Genomic DNA, 23,591 nt, shown 5'->3' with positions numbered 1-23,591 from the left:
ACAACCACTGACATACAACCTATTCTTTCTAATATGACCAGATGAACTATCATCTCTTTCAGGGAATGTACCCTTGAGGGAGTCGCGTTGGACTACCACAGCAAAAATGACCAAAGTGTCAACTGCTGGCGTATAAACTAGTCCTTCTAATGCATTCAGGCAGAGTAATGGCCTCTGGAGGGATTTGTATGAAGACGATTTGTGGCGCCGGAATCGAACCTATTTGCGCCGCAGTCCTTAAGCACGCGTGAATAATTACTTCGGATAAGGAGCGGCCTTGTTGCCCAGCCTTTTCTCTTTACACACTTTATTAACTCTCTAGTTCGAGACGCGCGAAGGATCCGAACAGAAGAGTTATTGTAGGCGCGGCATACACTGAGTTTCGCGGCGTTGCTTTTTCTTCCGCGGCTTCCGGCTGTCTGCTTTGCGGATGCTGAGTGGCCCCACTGGTCGGCACTGCGATCGATTAGTTCGGTTCGATTCTTGCGTTTTATAGCAACTTTGACTCACCTCATTGGTAGCTCAACCAGTTAGTGGTCATTTTAGAAAATTTGAAGAAAAAGATACTTTATTTCACATGTGAGCCGTTCGTTGCACAAATCGATTAACTCCACCAGTCACATAAAAATTGTAACATTAATGACGATTATTTTTTGGCTATTTTTTCTTATTAATTTTATATACCATTAGATGAAAGCTACATTTGTATTTATGAGTTCTAGAATAATTATTGGAATTTCTATTATAAAGGGAATTTTAAGAAACAATGTACAATATTTCATCCCATTTCTCAACTTTTTGTTTGATGGAGTCAATCGATTTGACCAATGAACGGCTCATATATAAATCATGCAGAATAGTATTCGTAACAAGAGTGTTTCGAGGCTAGAAGTCAAAAGTCTATGTCTTGCGAAGAGCGCCTCCCTTTACAGCCCAAAGTCACCTGCTATCTGTCCCCGTATCGCAAACAAAAAATTCCCATCCGATTAGCATAAATTACATAAATTCTACTATTTCGTCAAAGCACCAAGCAACGAATACAATTCTTTCGAATAATCAAGAAAAGGATTAGGCAAAACGCCATAAATCACGATCCCGCATGGTAAGTAACGTTCAAGATACATGGGCGTATTCGTAATCGATCACGCATAAAATTTCGTATTAATGAGACCGAATCTCACGGCACGAGAAGTCAAGAGACGAGTAAAATGAAATTGAGAGAGGAGATTCGTTCTTCTAGCGAGCGTACACTGCCTTTTCTAACAATCTAAACATAATCCGAGGGTCTCCAAACGTCTATTTCGCAAAAATTCTCACAACATTTTCCTTCGTCGTGATGCTTTTCTTCCTCACAAACCAGAAAGTAAAAGTTTCTACTTTCATTTACTCATTCTCGAGGGGGTTGGAAAGGGTATCTCGCGCGGATCGTTCCGTTTTATCGTCGGTTGAGCCACCAGTCGCGGATCTTGTCTCCGCGGAGGAGGCAGCAAAAGGCGACGGCAGGCGGAGGAGGAAGCGTTCGGTGAATTGAATTATTTAAAGGCCGCGCAAGAACAGGCGCCTTTTATGAGTGTCCCGCACAATGGCGGGCTTTGTAGGCCGCCCGGTGGTACACGTGTTGCGAACACGCGCTCACGTACGCGACCGCGCGTCGCGCCGCCCGTGAATGTGCTAATAATGAAGGTAAATTTGTTCCGAGGAGTCATTAATTAAAGTATTTTGTAACAAGGCGACGGTTGGCGTCCACCGCCCCGACGATCCCGTCGTTCCTGTCTGCGACGGATTTTCCGCGACCACCCTGCCAAGCAAACGTGTTAATATAAACAGCCTGAAGACACGCGAATAGAAGAGAAGCCGGGAAGCTGGATACGCCACGCCAGAGCAGCCCGTATAAATAAAGGTGGCGATCATAGAATTGCTAATGTTTCAAAGAGAGATATTATTCTTTTCAGAAGATGACAGGGCACGGAACTCGGCGAGAGACTTTTCAGAGGGTCGAACAGAAGGGTAGAGGGGGGTTAGAAGAAGGACGTGGAGGAGGACAGAGGCCTGGGGACAGAAGTCGTGGTCGGGATGATGGTTGGTCGGGTAGCTCGTGGCGCCTTTTCTCTTTCTCTCTCGCTGTACCTACTTTGCCCGGATTCGCATGTATATAAGTCCATACAGGCGGACCTGGCTCGCCATACTTATATATTACTCGCTGAGACGCGAGGCTGCCCCTATACGAACGTCCTACACGCGTCCGTACAACACAACGCCGTCCCGGGGTCTGCGTGAATACGTATACATTATGTGTCTATACAAAACAAGCAGCCAGCACCAGTAATTCAAAGGCTCCCATTCAACGCTCCATCTCTATTCTTGCTCCTACATTTGTAAACCATTTCGTTTGCTCCCCACAGCGCCGCCACCCCCGTTCAACCCCCACCTTGCTCGAGCGAGTATACTAATAACTAATAAGGAACGGGCTCGGACCTTTAGCCGCGGCGAGCTGTTTCCAGCCGAGGACTGGCCTCATTACCCGGAGGGAAACGCGAACGCGGAAAATAACGGCTTTGATATTGTCTCTCCAACTCAGTGCCAGGAGTAATGGACAATGAAGATCGTATAAAGTGATTCAAAGAACGACGCGCGATCCAGCTGCGCGAGATATCAGACGCCCGAGAAACCGTGCCTCCAGCCCGCGTGGACAATGCGAGCAGGAATGAAAGCGGCGGAATAATCTTCGCGGGTTGAATTAATCTTCATTCCGAGCCGCGCGACCGTGTAACGTTGTTAAAATATTGGCTACCACCGACGTGCCTACCGTGTTTTCTTCTTTCTCAGTCTGCTCTTTGCACGTTTCCCTGTGTTTCCTCGAGGGCCTTGCATTGTTTCACCGCGGGACAGCGAGCGCGCGCCGATGTCGGATGGTTAGATGAATATCGATCCGCGAAATTTCTTTTGTAAGACTCGATTCATTAGAGATGCTACTAATTTATAGACGGAACTAATTTAATAACTCTTGGGATGAGAGGTCTAGTATCATCTCTTAGTATTCACTGTATTGGCGCGGTCAAGCCTCACTTCCGGTTATTTCATTAAAGTCTGTGAAATACACTAAGCGTGATTTCACTCGAGTCAAAATTGTACTTCCTTGTCTCTAATTTGATTTTTCCTTTTTGTTTCAGGTGAGTCACTAAAACATAAGCATATCCAACAGCAGATTCCCGAAGAACTTTCTCATCACAGGTATTTATCATAATTACGTCACCCCCGAGGTAACCCCTCGCGACCTCTGAAACCTGAACCAGACTCGGCTCACTCAGTAAGCAATTTCTTCGTTTCCAGTTTAACGTCAACGATCGTAAATAAGAAGAAACAAAGTTCTCATTAATTTGTTCAGCAGCGAGAGAAATATGGTACGAGGTTTTGCCTATCGCGTGAAACTGAAACGTGGTACAAAAACTGCGTATCCGCCGCGTTCGAACAGTCCTCGTCAAGTTTTACGAGTCTTCGGAATCGTTTCCAACGTCTTGGCTCGGGGCAGGAATAAATTTCTTTATCACGCTGCGGCGAGTCCTAATGAAATACTTAATAACAGCGTCGAACCGGCTCGCCGTGGCTGGAAAACGCTCGCGACGGTAAAAAGTTGCACGCGCACGGACGCGACCTGGTTTCCGTCGCGGAAAGGCGACTCGGGGCGAAAGGTCTCAGTCCACGAGGTAAAATGAATTAGCCAAATGCATACGTAGATGTTGGTACACCGTTCAAATGAATAATGCGCCACTACGCTTAACAAATTTCAGCCAATGATCTCGAAAGCATAGCCATGTTCCTATCGCGATATAATTTGCTCCTATTGGCGAAAGAAATTAACGGTCAATTATACCCGCCCTTTTTGACGCGGATAGAAGAGGGATCACGTGCTCGCTCTGCAGATGGTTATCGTCGCGACGGATTAATGAGAATCAGTCGTAAGAAAACAGCGGACGGTTCAACCCGTGATACACGTAGGCGATTATCGGCCAAGAGGATCGTCGTTTCCACGTGTCAGGTATTTTAACGTGCACGCAACGGAATGGGCCAGCTTAAAAAATAACGAATCATCGCGATAGCTCGTGTTACGTCAGCTGCCATGGGGAGGGAGCGAGAGGGAGACACGGTCGTCCGAAGACGATCTCGCTGACCAAACGAGGTGTCCTTGGTGGACACCTGTCAACCTGCCCCGTAGACAGAACGATTACAGAGTGACGAACGAGTCGACGCTCACCTTCGTCCCAAGGGTGGGGATCGAGGGAACCGGATGAGAAGGAGCGAAGCGTATTACATTGGGGTGAGGAGCTCGGTAGTGCCATTTGCTCTTTGATGTAATGACCAAAGCCGATAAAAGTTATCCCAGCATCTTCCTAAAATCAACAATACACACCAACAAAAAAAAAAGAAAACGAGGAAGGTTTCTGGACTAAACTGCCGCGCTGAAGAAAGTTGATGGAACGAATCGTGAGCCCTTGCACCGGAAAGTCGATGGAATTTCATAGTCCACCGAGAGAAGTTCGGTTGCTAAATTGACGAAGGGCGAGTATGCCGCGGGCACCCTCCCTTCCACTCTCGAGTCTCTCCCTTGCACTTCGTTTCACCCTGGAACGGACTGCAGCGAGGCACCTCTCGATCAGATTGACGTCAGACAGAGGAAACGGTCCCGCGGCCTAGTGATTGTCATTTTCCGGCCTGCATCCGGACCGTGTATGCTTTTTCTCCGCTGGAGCTCTCCTCCTGGCGTCTACTTTTCAATTATTTTTTACGATCAAGTGTCCGCTCCCGTCGTCTGTTCGCCCGTCGTTTTTGTGCTCGACGATGATTGCGGACGAGGAGCCAATCGTCGGTCGCCCTACGGTCCGCAGACTTAATCGACTTCGCGTTCGTTGATGTAGACTTCATTGGCCTCTTTTTTTAAACAAGCTTGCTCGTTGGGCAAATTTTACTTGGAATGAAAAACAGGTGGAGTCTTCAGCTGTACTCTTCTTCCAGGAACGGTTCATTTATTTCTATCTTTGTGAATAAATCTAGAATTTTTGTTCTTCATAATCAAGGTGAAAAGAACCTAACTAAGTAAGACCTAAGATAGAATCATGTATTGTAACAATGCTTGTATTTCCTATAATGGTTATGTGGTTCAAATTGCAATCATCGATTGCAAGTGCATTTAAAATCGTTAAATAAACGAACAAATGATCGTATTACGGAAATTCCCGACCCCGATAGAGTCCCAGAGAACAGAAGCTTAAGAATACCTATCGCGACCGATGAAAGAAGATAAAAGCTCGCGGTATCGAGCAGTTAATTATAATGGAAAGCTGGAACAAGGTCGATGAAAGAATATCGAGGCTCGCGTTATCGACGAGTCGATTATAATCGAAGCCCCGCGCTTGTTGTTCGGTTGGTTCCATTGAAAGATTCCGAGGACTACAAGGAACCCTCGGAACAAGGGCTAGCTCCCCCTTCGTCCGGTTCATTGTAAATTAATTACCTGGAAATGAGAAATCTCCGGTATACGTTTGCTTCCGCGACCAGACGAAACTCAATGGGAGGTAAAAAGTGTTCTTTGAGCTGCTCTCTTCGATGCTCGATTGTCTCTTCGTTGGCCCGTGCCTTTTTATCGGCAGCCAGAGTGATGAATTTCATTAACCACGAACGGGATTCGAGATTTATCAACAATGGACGAGTATCGACAACGAGGCAGTATTTAGATACATAAATATACACTATAACATACGAGTAAAATATATCTATGAAGAAGAATTCGTCGAACTTATAATATTTGAAGTGAAAGCTGCCATATGTCCACTTTCTGTAAGAACACGACTTTTAGAGATGCTAACCTTAAAATACTTCGACTTTCGAGACATTTATTCATCGAATGTTGTAAGTAGCACATTTAGAAGGAAAACCATCACGCAAGTCTCCGAAGCAATGCATCACTCTTAATGATCGAACGTCGTCTCGCATCTTACAACATCATAAACTTCATTCATTCTAAAATAAACGTATATGATTCTCGTATACTCGATCGTAACTATTGTCACTTAATACACTTGCAGTGCACTCTACTGGAATAGCTTCATTATTCGACTAACCTTTTCTCGATGATTATACGATTAATTAACGGAAGATTTACACGAGTTTTGAGAAACTAAGATGCTAATCACATCTCGAATGGTACTACCCAGGACGAAACATGCTCGTCTAGCTTCTAATCAGCATTTCGCGTACGAGAAACTTAGGTGTAAAAATCACCATCGCGAAACGTGGAAAGAAAGCTAGGACGCCAATGGTGCCGTTCGCGCCGAAAGACACCAAAAATTCGCGCGACGCTTCTAATTGGCTTAGAAAACAATTGTCATGCGTTGCACGCGCGTGTATGCGTGCGTTCGCGCGGAAACGCTATTCGCGTCTTCGTTCGTGTAAGTCGCATACGCAATAGCTCCCTATGGCCACGGAGGAATTTTCACCTGCTCAAACATTCGCCGGTAACCGACGTGTCCGTCGTGTCATTGTGTTTGCATTATTATGTTAATCACAACGAAGCCAGTAACAATGCGTCAACCTCGATTTAGGAAGCGTCTCGAGGAGGAACATATAAGCTGAGCAAATATTAACTAAGTAAATCATTAGTTGACTTCTCCAGTTGCCGCTGCTGGTACGTCGTGAGGGAAGAGCATGCCGCTTCTTCTGTGTACTCGCACACAATACACAGTGTGACCATAAAGTTCCCACACCGATCGAACGATCCTAATACTTGGTGAAACGCGGAGAATGGCAGCCAAAACTTTTGATTTAGTCGTTAGGGTGCATAGTGGGGTGCACTGAAACGAAGGGAGTCGTTTGAAAGATACAACGAAGAAAAAGCTTTGCTAAATGCATTGCGTGAAAATTCCGAAGTTTCTGTGATAAAAGAAAGAATTTGGCTAGTCCTGAAACTTTGTGGTCACACTGTGTGCACGCCGATCTCGTGTCGCTTTCGAGATGCACGTCCGCAACTTGCAAATTGAGGCTACCTACTCGCGAAGTCGCAAGTGTTCCAGCAAACGACCTCGCGATAGCTAATTTGTTGCAAATGTCATGCGATTTCGACGAGCCTGCGAATCCTCGTGCTGGTTTCGCTAACGGACGTGGACTAATGCAGCCACGCTAGCAAAGGCTACATTTCTCCGTGAAGTACCTTATTGTCTCATAAACTTACATTATGACGTACATTAACACATCCGCGACCGGCAGATATTTTACGTTTCTAATACCGAGTACTGACGAAAATAATACAATTCTGAAGCTGGACATAACGTATCGTTAGGGCCAAGATAAAAATTACAAAATATGTTTTGAAATGTCGAGAATGTTGTAAATATGTGTATAAGATAAACAAATTTTTATAATTTCTTCATAACCACGAATAGAATTTGATTTGACGTGAATTCACGTTAGCAGTCGCGAATATGTTAAGACTTGATTAAGTTTGTTAATGTCATGTATGCCATATTCGTAAACTGCGCTCCAAATTAATAGGGAATATTACTCCAATACTTCAAAGGTTTAAAGAGGAACCGACCCAGCTATCCGTCATCGAAGAATTAAGAAAGATATGTTGGAAAGTTACGGTCGAAGTCACTGTGAGAAAAAAAACACGAACAACTCGACTCCCTGTCGGCCTTTAAAAAGTGAACAAAGCCCTGATCGGATCAGTGCGACAGGAAACGCACCGCCACGTGATAAGGACGAGGTCCAAAGGCCAAACGTGGCCGAACAAGGACCTGGTGGCACTAATAACGTTAGCGTAGCGCCGGTGGTCGAGTGGATTCATCGAGGAGAGCAGAAAAGTGCTCAATCGAGGCCACTCATTCCAGCGTCGCGGCTACCCCTAATGCAGTGGTTCTTAATCTTTCGAACTCACGACAAGGTTTTGGGGAAGATTCTTAGACTTTCACGACGTAAATCGAAGAAAAGCAACTTCTTAACCCTTTGAGTCGCAAGCAGCAATATATCGCTCCTCCATACACTTGCAAAAAGGGCCAAGAGCGATATAATGCTGCTTAAAGCTGTAAGTGCTATAACTCGTTAAAAAATCAATTTTGCTCTACGAAAATAATGTCAATATTTAACGCATATAGTTTTATTTATGCTTACGTATAAGAATTATAAATAAAGAAAAAATAACTGAAAATATTCAATTTAACAGACAATAAATTATGTTTATTTGCAAACAAAATTCAAGTTCAAATTTTTGTGAAAATACTTCCTTTATACAAATTTATTTTTTGATAAACCTATAATGTTTTATTTTTTTAGTAATAAAGGACGTCTCACATGTCTTTAATATAGTGTAAAAATTTCATGAAGCTTAAAATGAAAGTAACCGAAATCTACACTTTTGTTTACAATCATACGTCTTTGCTTATAATTGTCTGGCATTTCTCGGATATGTATAAAAATTTCCTCTTGCACTCAAAGGGTTAATCTTGACTAATTACGAGTAAGAATAGATGATATAGAAGATATCCCTCGACTTTCACTCGAGTCCTCGGCGGAACAGGATAAACGTCGATACGAAGAGAATGGAGGAGGTTTCCGAAAAATGAAATGAAAGTCAGAGTAGTCAGCTGATTGAAAAATAAAATAAAATTCACGTTGGTTAAGAATCACTGCCCTTACACGTCAGAAGTTGTCCCAAACGCGGGTGTTCCCATCGGCTCGACATTCATCCGTCGCTCGTTCATCCCCGTCGACCCTTTCTCCCTCCCCCGAGCCACTCGTTCGTCACCAGTCCCCACCTCCGTCCCTTACAGCGACGTGTAACGCAATTACGATTGTTGTTTGAATGAACAATCAAGCGCCCTCGAGGCGTGCGCTCCCAATCATTCAATTTCTGTTCAATCGACTTGGAGCGTCGCCTCGGCCACCCCCTCACGCTGTTCTTTCTCTCGAGGACGCGGCAACGGAAAAGAGGAAGACCGAGTCACGACTTTGACTGGAAGGAAAAGAGTTCATCGACGGGGAGAAAAGAGAAGAAACCGTTCCGTTCAATGGACTTCGAGCACCACCCCTCTTGCACGGACTCTTTTTCTGGAGATCCAAACAGGGCGAAGTCGCAACTTCTATATTGAAAGAAAAGGGTTGAGTGATGAAAAATGTTTAGAAAATTCACGTACAGTTGTGAGAAAGAATGCTTGCGCCTTTTGGATTAAGTTAGCCACTGAGAGGAAGAGCACTAAGTCCATAACCTCTGTGCAATGCTCGGAATAATCACGTGTAGATGTTTGAGTTTGATTCGAAGAGTCCTCTTGTACGCAATCTAATAAGTTTCAATGGAAGGAAAGGAGAAGAAACGAGAGGAAGGGCAGAGAAAATGGGTATTGTTACTTAAGCCAGCTGACAGTAACTACGATTGGGAACGCTTCTTGCTTCCTGAGGCTGACAGGGCATGTATTACTGGGGAAAAAAGAAGCTAATAACAGCCGCGCGACCGTCTGTTTATCGGCTACCTGCCGTTTGACGTGCGCCCCGCAAAACCTATCGGACGACACCAACCCCGAGCGAGGAGTCTGTATGTGTTGGCGAATCGGGCTCGCGATCACGGAGTAACGCACGCTTTCTTCGCGTGCGCGTGTACCGGGACACGCCTTGTGAAACCCGGTTATTAGTTCCCTGCGGGAGGGCTGTATCCCCCCCCCCCTCTCCCAATATCCGGGACTCTCAACCTGCTCTTGTGCTTTCCATCTCTCGTTTCCAAACCAAGGTACCACGACTTTCCAAACTTTTTTATATAAGGCACACTTTTTCAAGTCGAAAAAATGTTGTTACCCCCGTATAACCTATATTATGTTTGGCTTCTGTAAAAAGATCGTATTGTACGATCGTCGGTAGGCACTAACGATGGAAATGTTAAATTAGAACTTTTGATGGTATCGGAGGCCAATTTTTGAGTGAATTTGACAACATTATCAGATGTAACTCCATTTAGATTTCTCTATCCATAACTCGTTCACCTGTTCAAGTACCTTGTTTACAATTCAATTTATTCATGGCACATACACGCTCTCTTCGTAGCACACCTGTTGGGAAGCACTGTCATGATCGACCCCTCGTCAAACGAGAACCTCCTGTGACTTCATTCGTGACGTCATTTCTGGTGAATTTCACTGTCACGGAATTCGATCGGTATCTCGCTTAGAAACTATGCGAGTGTGAAATGTTACGAAAAACTTTCTAATTGGAAATCCCAGGAGTTTTTGAGATGACTCACGGTGGACGGTGCGAAAATACTTTTAGGAATTCTTAGTGATCGATGAGAGATGATGTGACGAATCATGATTCCTCGACTTTTCGATTAACCCTTTCAGACCTGGCGTCCATAATTGAGGACACAACATTTTTAAATTATCGGCACTATCGTTTAGGGCGAATATCCTTATTTTTCACATAAAGAAAGACCAATTTTAGTCCAAGTTAATCCTAAAAATTAAATTACATTAGAAAAAAAATTCGGGTCTGAAAGGGTGAATTTATTTCACCGTAATCGTTTTTCATAAAAATGTCATCAAAATCCTAGGAGAACACTTTGCGAGGACGTCTTCAGGGTTGTGGGAGGTTAACAAAATAAATGTTAAAATCCCCCAAGGCAATATTTAACAGAAGCGTTAATGCCTACCCGCGGATAAAGATCTATTATGCAGCTTCTTCCGTGGTGGACCTGAATTATGAACTACGCTGGGATTGCATGCGAATTACGGCGATCACCGTGGCGCGATATATCGCCTTCGCGGTAACGTCGCTGGGAAGGTCAGGAGGTAGGCACGAGGGATCGTTCCGCTAATGCAAACGAATCGCCAACCCTCGCGCCGGCGCCGTAATCGTCGTACTTTTCGCGATTCCGAGATTTATGCGAATTCCTGCCGACGCCGTTAACGTTCGCGCCAACAAATTAATGGCGGATCAAGGTGAAACCAGTTCCCATCATCAAAAGTATCAACCGTGTATGGGGACAGGTCGTAACAAGCAAGTATTTATTAGCGACGCGCGAAAGTAAGAGGAAATCTTTCGTCAATTAGGAAAGCAGGGGGAATTTCTATACAAATTTGTGTATAAAATAGAAGCTAGACCTAGATCCAACCTAGGACCAACGGCTGCGAAATCCCAATTGGCGCGGAACGTGTCGATAATTGGACCGCTTGTCATCCAACCATTCCCGCATCTTGTCTCATGATAATTCGTCGCGTTTGTGGCCCCCATCGCGCCAACTCGAACCAATTTCAGCTAAGAAGACGTTACCAGGAAAGAAGGGATCGGGGCCTGATCGGGACACGAGCGTTATCGACGAAAAAATGTCCGCGCGGCCGCAAAAAGCGGAGCGTAACAGGCCAATTATCGTGTTTACACGAGCAGCGCAGTCCGGTAACCAGCGATTCCTCCGAGTATAAATACCGGTAACTTAGTTAAGACAGCGCTGGTGCGTTCGAGATCTAGAAGGGGGTACTCACTGGAGGAAGGAGGAGAAACCTGCGAAGGAGGACGACGAAGTGGAGCGGTGGGGTAGAGGGGCTGATGATAAAAGAGAAAAGAGAACGAGACGAGGTTGGGGAGAGGAGGAGAGGATCGAGAGTCAGGGTAGATGAAGAGAGATCAGTGACGACGGGGACAGCGGAATGGGGGACAGGTGAGGAGGGGAACTGGTGAACGGGTGAACGGCCTGCCGCGTCCTTGCGAACCACCTGACCACACCGGCCGTGCCGCCACCACTCGGCCTCTCCAGCATCCTTCCAGCTTGGACTCGCCTTCCAACCGGCAAACGGCTCACCTACCGGACTCCTACCTGACCGATCGCCTGCTTTCGCTTCGGGGCCTGATTCCCGCGACTACTCTCCGATTGTTCCTGAATCTTCGAACCGCTACTTTCCGCCCGATCGGACCCATGGATCCTTAATCAGCTGTTCATCTGCTGCTGCGCTCGCCGTCCCTCTAAAGGCGAACTATCATCGCGTTACCACGAGCTGGAGAATCGTTCTTTGCACCCAACTTCTATGTCCTCTCCGATGTCACCTGTGAACTTTCAATCGTCCATACGGGATTCCGTACAGCGAGTTTTTCGCAAAGAGTAGCGTCTCTGGAACACGTCGCCCACGTTCTGTTCGCAGCACACGAAACAACAATGGGGGCAATAACGACTTGTAAATTGTACCGGTTCTTCGCGCACGCGCTAGAAATCCAAGTGCGGTTAAATTCCAGGTTTCCTAAATGGCACTTTGTCTACCATCCGCTTGTCTACCAACGAATTATCCTAGGTAGCGATGACATCAAGTTTGATAGCAATATACAAACTTCGTATACTTTCTTCAAAAGTCATTCAACGCCTCTCAAGACTTTCAGTACATTCAAGACCAGAGATGTGAAAATTGTAATATAAAAGTAATGCGTTACTCATTACAACAACAAAAAATTGGTAATGTATAATGGGTAACTTTTTTAATTACAAATTAAAAAAGTAATGTGTAATGGATGACCATTCCATTACAAATTGAAAAAGTAGTGGGAAATGGATGACCGTTCCATTACCCATTACTTTTTTCATTTGGAATGAACCATTCGCTCATTACCCATTACTTTTATAATGTGTAATGGAACGGTCACCTATTACCCAATTTTTTTGTAACGGTCTATTTTTCTAATAATGCATTACAAAACTATTGGAATTTTTATAACTCTATTCATGACACTCAAAATCTATCAAAGCTCCCAAGACAATCAACACCCATCAAGAATTCCAGGACTCATCATACAAAGATCTAGGATAACGATATTATTAGCAATTCATTTTGGTAATTGAATCTGTGCGTATAATAATTTAACATTCAATCCCAGCCTTCCTCCTCGCACGATGCTTGAACCCATCGCTAATCCCAGGACGATCTCGACACCGCAACACTGTCTCACCTGATAACGTCACCTCGGGAACGAAAGAGTCCCCTCGCCATGGTGGGGTTTTCTAACTCCACGGACTGGCCGGTTACATTGAACCACATCCAAAAATGGTCGGGTCGCGCCTCACGCTTCCTTGTTTCTTTAGAACGCCCACGCGTTATTAGCATATTAATGCAATGGCGGAAACGGGCAACGGTCGTTCCCGAGGAACCTAAACGGCCGCGAGTAGATCTCGAATGAGCAAGCTTTCTTTCGCGCAATTCCTTCGATTTTGATGCGCGCACTCGAACGTTATTCGCGAATTACAACTTCCGTCTCGTTGCGTTGTTAGGCCAGTAAACGCCGTCGCGGGAGGAAAAGCCGCAATCTTCGTGAGATACGGTGATAAAATACGACTCTTTCCTCTTCTAACGGCGAGAATGCCGCGTTTATCGGGGCATAAGGCTCATAGAGTCTGTCGTAACGAAGGATAAGGGAAAACCAGGAGGTGGTGCATTACCATCGACGTTCATTCGCGATTCGCTGTAGCGCTTGATCGGCAATCCCAAGGTCCAGGCTTCTGCCGACAGTCTCCGATCTTAAATAGGCTACTTTCATTCCTCGTTGTGTGTCATACCTTGCTACATTTCTTTGTCAAAGTGCACCTTCTACGAAGTAAATCTCGCAAGAATGCCTCACGAATGCAACAGGATTTTTTCAAGAACGGTTGCATCGTTTCATCCAGCTACCGTGGATCGAACTCTATGCATAGTACTCGCGCGGCTATAACACTCGTATAGGATTTTATTGAAAGGAACTGTGTTGAAACTGGGTTGTAAAGTACTATTCGTCGCATTTATCCAATAATAAGACTCGCCACTTCTGTCGTAACGAAGGATAAGGGAATCCCAGGAGGTGGTGTAATACCATCGACGTTCATTCGCGAATCACGATGATGCCTGGTCCGAACAGCCGTTATCTTGAACGCTTCTGTCGGCGTCCAGAACCGCGAGTCTTTTATCCAGCGATTCACGCGTAATACTAGCTGAGTTTGCGCATTTTTGTTAGCTCGGGTATGCGAGACGGTCGAATCTTATCCCCCGCGGCTGATGTTCCAGCACCACTTTCTTCTCCCGGTCGAAAGTGGCTATTTAGCGCCTTTATGGCTGCTTGCTACCTAGAAACCTCTGCATAGCCTCGAGGCGTCTCGCTTCCATGACCACGAATTTATCAGACGCTCTATTAATACAGCAACACTGGCTGCATTCTTCCGCCGTAACGAGAATTGCCCACGCTTCGACGCGTTCCTTGGCTGCGTTCGCACCTGCGTTCTTGGACCTTCGCGAATCTACCCTCTTTTCACAGGATGATTTATTAAACAGACCTATACGGCTTCAAATACTGCATCACAGGTCATTCAGTTGTACGTCTATAATTCAGAAATTCAATTGTTTGTGAAACTGGCATTTTACGTCCTTACATTACAGTCTATAATGCGTGTTTTGACACTTGCAGAATTAATTTTTAATGGTTCTACACTCAATGGTAATAATACACTACTTTCCATTTTCTTTTTGCGCCTTTAAAGTTAAAATTTTAATTTAGTGATTTTATTATTATACATACCTTACTCTTCTTCAAAACTTTTCAGCAGCGTACAAGGTACCCTTTTCCATAGCTGCATCTTTTTGTACTTTAGTTCTGGACCACCTGGCAGATCGCCTTGCCTCCAGACTGCTGATTTAGCCTTTTCAGCATAACGCACCCTCATTTCATCTTGGCACTGGAAGATCTTTTGGATATTTAAACCAGGTTCAATGTCGAATCTTCGCATGATGTCAAGTAGTATCTTCTTTCCTTCATTAAAACGTGATGTAGCTATGTATACGCTACACATGAGGACTTCAGTTCCATTAAATGACTTCTTCAGTGGCAACTTCCAAATCACATTATTTACACATTCATTTGAATTTATATGTAAATCCTCCCAAATACCTATGAAACAGATCTTCATTGCAAAACATGTACGAAGATGTACCTTTCAGAAAACATCAAAATTCGAAAATCGAATTTTGTTTATTTTAAGCCATCTACCTTAACTCGTCTTAACGCGAGAAGTATCACCGAGGGTGTGGATTAAAGAGGAGTCGATTTTTAAAGATCATTTTTAATTGAAAATGCTAGATTTTATTCAAAGAGTAACCGCCAACTTCAAAAATTCGCGTGCAGTGAAAAAGTTATTACATTTTCATTATATTAATACCGCAAACATTCGTCTGTCAGCTTCCTTCGAGATTAACCTAATAACAGCATGTAGCTGCACCTCGCCTTTGCGCCATAAACGCATATTTACCTTCGCGTATCATATTTTACTCGATTCTACATTTAATATTGTGTGTACTCTTGGCGCAGTAAAGACATGTTATTATTGCATCATATATATAAACAGCTGCTGGACTAATTTTAGATCTCGATTCAATTTGGATTGAATAGCGTAATAGCTTAATATTGCTTACTTCCTTTTCGAATGATAGTAACTGTTACCGTAGACCCATTGCTGCAGCGCTATACGGTCACAGTAGGTGGTTCCCGTGCTTGGCCAGACATCACCAGCGCAGACTACTAGTAGCTTAGGGACAATCTTATACAGACACATCAATCGTAGATGCATTCTTTTATGAAGATGGTCCCTTTTGGCATACACATCTTTGTTTTGAATACCCCAAGTGTCCCATACTGTCATTCTTTATACAGACAGAGATTAACAAAGTTCCAAAGATTAACAAAGTGGATTTTAACGCGACGGGAATTGGAAAGTCAAAGGTGTCTTATACCAACGCTTTTGCTATAACGATTGCCTAGAATTGAATGAAGGTACACGAACGATCTTCACCACGCGACTTCCGTTCGAAGGTGATAATTTAAAAACGTCTAGGTGTTCGATTTCCCGCTAATCGACTGGTATGCGTTACCACGGGACCGTGACGGAAAGTCGCGCGGGAATCATCAGGGCTAATGATCCATCATCTCCTTATTCCGAGTTTCGAAGTGGCTACTTAACGACTTTACGGTTGCCTGCTACCCGGGAACGCCCACGTGCCGCAGGTATCCGAGCAGCGCGACTGCGAATTGATCAGCCGGACTATTAATAGAGCAAAGACTACCTGCAGTCTTCTCCGTGAAAGCGCAGAAAGATGGGGAACGGTCGGCTAGGAATGCCGCTGCGGAGACACCGTTAATGCAGCCCGTATTTCATTGTAAACCTTGCGTAAGATTCACCGTAGCCCAAACTGTTCACAAAGTAACGAACGCCCGGATACGTTTTAGCGGCTGGGCTAACTAATTCCCCTGGCAACTGTCTTCGTTCGACCAAGACAATTACTCTCTGCGAGACCAATTGTCTTCAGTGAACCTACACGGTACTGTACCTACTGTTCCTGTTACGTCTGAGTGACTATTATAAGAACAGAGGTGGTACCAGGTCATCGTATATGCTATGGAAAGATATATCAGTATCAATTTAGAGGTATTATAGTCAATATATGAGATATTTGTTTCTGTAACATCAATCTCTTTTGTATTACTTTTACAGTCATTTTGGTTGAACCAGACCTAACGTAGACTTAATTCAGACCAATTGTCTTCAGAGAACGGTAGTATACCTACTGTTCCTGTTACGTCTGTGCGACTATTATATAGGAACAGGGGTGGATCGCCTGGTCATCGAGTATGTTATGGAAATATATTGATATGTTGGTATCAATTTAGAGGTATTATAGTCATTCTATGAGGTACTTTTTTCTGTGACATAAATTTCTTTTGTATTACCTTAAGATCACTTCGGTTGTCGTTAGCGTGATTCAGGTTCCTCGTAGAGTTCACTGAGCATGTTTTACAGAATTTTAGTAATCGACCAATTAAAAAATTAGAGGCGTCAGCTCTCTAGATAACCCAGTATCACTTCCACATGTAACGGGTTTCCATTCTCACCGGGACGGTCTCGACGCCCGAGTGATTCAAGACGATTTCGGTCGGGCATAAATTTCGAAAACGGGGAAGAATGTTCGGCGGACATTATATTTTCTGTGGACGGTTCATTTAACATCGTCGGATTCCACGCGGCGGGAGGAATGCCGGCGTTTCGAGTTGAAAACGTTTGAACCGGTGGGTAGGTGCGCGCGAGACGGAGAATCCGGCGGAGAAGAAAAAGACAGTGACGTAGTACCCACCTTCGTAGGAATCTCGTGTCATCTACCAGGTACTTCTCTCCTACTACCTCTGAATCATCGTCCTTTGTCTTGTCCCGGGATCCTTCGTATCTGTCGGTTCCAGTCGCGAGTCCTTCGACCTCCATGCAAATCTTTCGCGTTACACGCGCGGCTCCCTTTGTTATCGGTTATCAGAGACTCGAGTAAAGGTCGATTCACGGTACTGTTACTCGAGTATAAGCTACACTAAGTCCATCTGTAGGAAATTTGAGATAAACATGACGATTTGCTTAAGGAACACTGTATTTCCCTCTTTGAAATATTAGATCTAAGAAAACGAAGGGCAGCGTCGGAGAGTCTCTATGACAGTTCAATAATACACCTTACTCTCGATCTTTAGTTCGAACCGATTACACGCTCTTCATACTCAGCTCTTACATCATCCATAGCACTTTGTCTGATCTTTGTTTTAAATGTCGTACGGAACGACGCCTTTATTATTCCATGACGTACGATGACAACTCAAAGGCCAAGTCTCATTACACTACTCGTGCATTGTTCACCTCAGTTTTATTTATATTCAGTGACTAGCAGTTTTGTTACTTATGCTTCGGAATAATTGCAGAAATATCTGACTCATCCTTGATGACACGAGTCCAAGGAGATGTTAAGATGCTGTTAAGATAAAACGGTTTTACTTCGATTTCGTGTTGAGAGGAGTGATTGAACAAATTCAAATATTCATTTATTATCATCCGTTTCAGATACCCGTTTACCCCATCCCACCTACCAGAACCGCCAAAAGGCTACTGCATTGGCTTACCACCCAAAAACAATAAAACGATCGATCTGTTCGCAGAACGGTGTGCTTCCTGATGTTCGCCGTAATTGTCCGCCGGTGGATGGGGTCGTCACGGCCATAAACTCGATCAGCTGGAAGGAGATTCGAAGCCGGTGAGTCGAGAACCACCTGTTTATTGCGCTTATTCATTAAGTTCTGGGCTCTACTCCCGCGTTGCGTTCAACGAAATATCTTAAGTAGAGGTGATTCGCACATCATGAAAATTATGACAAAGGTTCTAACAATAGATGACGAATGAGAACTCTCTGCAAAGATTTATTCCCAAAGTTTACTCTGTTATTCGTATAAACTTTTATCAAGCACGGTGAGTCATAGCTCGCACTCTTATTGAAGAATGGAGTACCAAGTTCACAATTATATAAGTTACCATAATCGAACCGTCAAAGAGTCCTCGAAGAAAAATTCTTTCCTAGGAACTTCGAAGTCGCGAACTCGTGTTTACCGGCGAAGTCGCTCGACTCGGAGCCCAACCGCAGCGATAAGCTTCGCGATAAATCTCGAATGGAATTATCAAAAAATTTGCCTTACATCGACAGGGGGTCCATCGAGGTCACGTTTCCGCGATCGAGAAATGGCCTTGCGCGTAGTTTTGATCTACATGCGGCCACGATTATCCGCGACAAATCTATTATACGACGCCGAGGCACGGTTTACGAGTAGGTGAAACAGGAAACACGTTGATCTACGTTAAATCGTGTACGGGGCGCACGTGGCTCGCTGGGGTCACCGGTACTAACACACGGCGAGCGAAAAATCCGCGCGATCTGTGTTAAGCAACTTCAAAGCAGGGTCGAGTAAATTTTGTTCGATGAAGAGAGCAACAATTCGGTTGGTCACTCTCAAGTGAGCCATGTTGAAAGGTTTAAGAGGTTAAGGAGGTTGAAGACTCGTTTACGTTTATTCTCAGGATTAGATCTGGAATTTATGTTCTTTACTCAGAGTTTTGGCGAACTCTGCTTCGAAGATAATTCGATTGTTCGTTAAACTATGTAGGTTAGTCAGGAAACACCTTCACGTAAATACAACTCATAAAAACTAAATAAATTAGAGTCACCTGACTCTTAGTTTGAAATACTGGCAAGTAAAAAATACGTTGACCCAAAAGCTTAGATTCGTTTAGAAATCAAAAGTTATTCAATTTTTTGCCAAAACCGCATGGCAGATGGAGGCAATTTGCGACAGAGGACGCGAAGCACGTCGATTCGTGTGAAATCGTGTCCGACGGGCACGTGGCGGGCACGGGCCACCGGGGCTAAAAGGCGCCGAGCGAAAAATCCGCTCGAGTTACATAGGCGCTTCGAGCAAGAGAGAGAGGGGACACGCGCGCGGACAATTACAGCCGGCGCTGGGACACGATTTTACAATAACTCAATTCATTTCCGAGCCGCGTAAGAACGGCCTGGCAAAAAAGCGCGGCTGGATATAGTTATTGCGGCCGGTGCGGCGCGTACACGTGAACAGGTCAGTCCGGTCGGGTTCTCCAGGAGAAAGACGGAAGGCCAGGGATGGCGGGGAAGGATCGAGGAATAAGGGGGAAGATGGAAAGGTAAAAACGGGACGCAACGAGTGCACGGAACCGGGTGGGACTAAAGTCGCTAGACGTGATATGTGGAATACATATAGGGTAGTACAATTAAAATAATCAACCCCTTCAGCTACGATTTAAGCTCCAACAGCTTGGGACCAAAATGTAATGTTTATGATAATCAGTTATGGCCAGAATAACCGACCACGAGTCTCACACGTGGTTGTAGCTTAAGGGTTAAAATAGTTGGAAGAAGATTGTATCCTACTCGACTTTGTTTCTGAATGATCTTTCCTCCACTGCAAGATAAATTACAAAATCTGCCAAATGAAGACGAAACACAGTTTGCCTCCAAGCCATAAATACCTGCACTAGCCGAGACAAACGTAGAAAGAATGGTCGTTCGAGCAACTGCGGTAGAAGGGGCAGCCGAGAACGAGACAGGCAGAGAAAGGGAAAGGATAGGAGAGGTCGCCACAATAATCGAACGTAGTGCAGCTCCGGTGTTTGCAAAAGTGGCGATATCTAATCGACGAAATGCTCGTCGAAAAGTAAATCCAGAGAAAACAGGGTGGAGCTCGTTCGGGCATGCACCGTCCGTTCCGTCGTTGGCGACGTTTTCGTTGGTCGGTCGCATGGGATCGGACAGGTTCCGTACACGTGAGAGATTCTTCTTCAGAGGAATACCTGCTAGTGCGCGGACCGTGGCTCATTCGTTCGTTCGGTGGACCCCGTTCGCTTCTACTCGCGTTTACATACGCGCTCGCGCTTGCGTTGAGTCCCCACACGCACGCGCACAGGCGTGTGCACACACCGCTGGGCCCGGTATTGTATAATGCAACCATTGATAGCCGTCCTCTCTTTCACGCACGCGATCTGTTGCAGTCGCTGCAACCCGTGTCCGGTGACAGCGTCCAGTGTCCAGTCTCCCTCCCGGTGAGTGTCCGCAAGATTTATTTTCCCATGCGATATACGGGGTGGCACCGCGAAAACTGGACCCCCGAGCCACCGACACGGTCCCTCCCGCGAAAACACGACCATTCGACGAGTGCGTCCGCGAACCCGCGAACCCGTTCGCTGCGTTCCGAGTAGCTGCCACGTGTGTGCTGTTGCGTATGTGTCTGTGTATGTGTGCCCGCGAGTGACGCCCAGAGATCGGTGAGCGACGATCTCGGACACCTCTACGTTGGTTCCTCGACACGGTCAACGCATGGATCTCGTTCGGTACGTACACTGATTTACTTGTTGTTGGTGTCTATGGAGACTGTGTTCCGAGAGTAGTAATGGTAATAATAAGGACACTAGTAGTTTAGGAAACCGATGACATTAGGATTAGGAAAAGTTGAGTTGTGGTGTAAAAGAATTCTTTGACGTTTGAACCATCTTAGGTTAAATTGTTCCAATGCAATGAATTATATTTTGCTTGATGTAACTCGAACTTTTAAAGTTCCATTCTTCTTTCACGAGTTAACTAATCGTTAAGAAGACTAAGCTCTCAATCTATTCCAAAATAATCTTCACGGAAAGTGTCAAAGAAGCGAAAGCAAGTCCCGACTTTCCTCTCACGGAATATGTATACGTGTCTTATAGGCTACAAAACAAATGGTACAACCCAACGCAACCGTAGATCGCCGCGGAGAGAATAATTCAGCGTAACTAGAGAAACAAAGGTTCGTGGAACAGGTCGCTTCCGCCATTAATTGCAAGTGCGTCACGTTTCGTCGTTATTTTCCTCGATCTCGATCTCGATCCCCGCCGGATCACTTTCCAGCGCTGTCTTTCTCGGAGGCTGCGGTACTTAACGAGCAGATCGCTTTCAGCCTGGATCAATTTACAAGCGCCGTGCCACGGAATCGTACGGGCTCGCCGATCGCGATCCTTGGATCTCGACCTGGGCCTCGAAGATCGTTCGAATTTCGCGCCGCGATCTCGTTCGTCGATCGTCCTGGCTCGTTGCCGATCGCGAGCCGCGAATGGGAGATCGCGATTCGAACGAAATTGCGTAAACGGAATCGGATTACGCTCCGATCGTCGATTCGAGGTGAATTATTCCAGGTTCGAGCGCGATTTACGCATTCCCCGTACCGTGACTTAGCTCTGTCAACGAAATCGTGTGTGGCGCAACCATGGAGTCGTAAAACTAGTGGATGGAATTATCCGATTTAGGTTGTTCGATTATAGCGTTGCACCGTGAGTGCACTTCGGATTGGTACATGTCTATAAAATCTGTAGACACTATAAATGCAACGCGTCGCGTGCAACTTAGTGATTTAATTTGTAATGATATTCTCTTGAGAAGTCCAGAGTCGAAGATTGAGAACCTCTACATTATTGGATCGTGAATCCTCCTTTAAGGATACTTACGGAAAATTTATTTTACTCCTGTTCTTATTATCTTTAATACATACTCCATACAGAGTTCAAACTATGTATGTATATTTAGATAATCTTTCCTATCCAAGACAATGTTTGGTAATTTTCCATTGAAAATTATACTCCCATGGGAGACGAATCAGTAGTCACATTAGGTTTATATCTTGTGTCTACAAACACTTCAATAAAACTATGTACATAATCCACTCCTTAAACATATTTATTAAAAAGCTGCTTCCATGCAAGATAAATTACTACCATGTTTCTAGAAATAGAAATTTCATGATCGATTTCTATTGGTCGAGTCGTATGTTATTCTAAATAATGATGATCATACAGACTACCTGCGTTTTTACTTGGATTGTTCGTAGGAAATATACTTTCATACGAAAGGAACATGTGTAGACACATCAAGAGTCTATCAGGAGAAAGTGGTCAGTATTGTCTAGGCTCAAAAAGTGATACATTCGTTACAGGTATGTAAGTATCGAATTTATCGAATTGTTGGAGCATGCATGCATTTCGTAATCCTTAGGCGCAACTGGGCGAGAGACTTTGATGATTATACCTGTGAGCCACTGAAATATACGTGCCCCGCGAGTTTACGACTCGCAAATTAATTTCTAAAGAGCACGAGGCATTGCTGTGTACATGTTAATGCCCACGGTCATTAGCAGCTTCGGTCTTTTGATATTTTATGAAACACTTTGCCAAAAAAATGGCTACAATCGCTTGTCTGTAATACCTTTATGGAAGTCGAGATGAGAAGGTGTTGGTTTCACTCTGTGCCTTCGATAGTATCGACAATGAGTCTTGTTACTTTGCGTAAATGTCTATTTAGCAGCTGTGGTATCACTCGAAGGATCGCCACTATTGATGGCAGGTAGAAGAGAATGCTGCAAATAAACAAAACGGTTGAGGTTAACTGATTTAAGGAGGTATCATTTTCAATGGTTTTCTAAATTTCCGTACGTTGCTTTTATTCGTCATCTATTTATTCGAAGTATTCTTTTTCTGTCTCTTGGGAAACTTTTCTATTCATCCGTGTTACGTACCCCACTAAGGAATGTAATGTTTGTTTAACCCTCTTTTCCCTGGAAATACTATTATCTATATGTACTTACCTATATGCTATCTCTATCTATATATATATAAACGTGAATCGAGGTGGCAATTTGAAGTACGCTGTACTATACATTAACTAAACACACATGGAGTTCGCGTGTGATAGAAAGATCGTCTTATTCTAGCGTACAAAGTCGCCAATATAACATCAACAAATTACGACATTCGGGAAGAAGTTCTACCGACAATTATGCGCATTTCGTCGATGGGTAACTCTATTAGCATTTCCAGTTTATTTGCTTCTCGAACACACCGGCACAAATCTTTGCTTCATTCACTTTACGACTACCATGAATCGTACGATTTATGTTTCATGCATTCTTCTTAAAAAGTAACAATTTCGAACGCTTCACCCTGTATATTAATTAAATGTACATTAATAGACTACGAGTGATTATGGAAATAAAATAGGTCGCAATATGCAGATGAGTTGCGTCGAATATGCAAGTATAATACATTAATGTATACAGAGATATGTCAGCATGCTCAAGAAACAAATATATTATGATCTCGTGAGCGGTATACTGGAAATGCAATATAGTAACGAAAGTTTCACTACCTTCAAGTTTTA

At 44.4% G+C, this 23,591-nt stretch overlaps 1 protein-coding gene across 3 annotated transcripts in view; it reads left to right on the top strand.

The window, feature by feature from the left end:
• The window catches only part of LOC128874598 (transcription factor SOX-5), a 223,799-nt gene that overhangs the window by 38,950 nt on the left and 161,258 nt on the right, over nt 1-23,591 (top strand). For 2 of the 3 annotated variants that reach the window (XM_054119471.1, XM_054119474.1), the window contains exon 2: nt 17,995-18,089. In XM_054119471.1, the coding sequence (XP_053975446.1) occupies nt 17,995-18,089 (95 nt within the window). Of the gene's footprint in view, nt 1-17,994; nt 18,090-20,146; nt 20,747-23,591 lie in introns of those variants that run through there. The other variant, XM_054119473.1, reaches the window with a different exon arrangement.

The sequence above is a fragment of the Hylaeus volcanicus genome, chromosome 4 (assembly GCF_026283585.1).
Source record: "Hylaeus volcanicus isolate JK05 chromosome 4, UHH_iyHylVolc1.0_haploid, whole genome shotgun sequence".
Classification (NCBI taxonomy): domain Eukaryota; kingdom Metazoa; phylum Arthropoda; class Insecta; order Hymenoptera; family Colletidae; genus Hylaeus; species Hylaeus volcanicus.
Note: the sequence above shows the minus strand (reverse complement) of the source record. Positions and strands in the feature narration are given on the sequence as shown.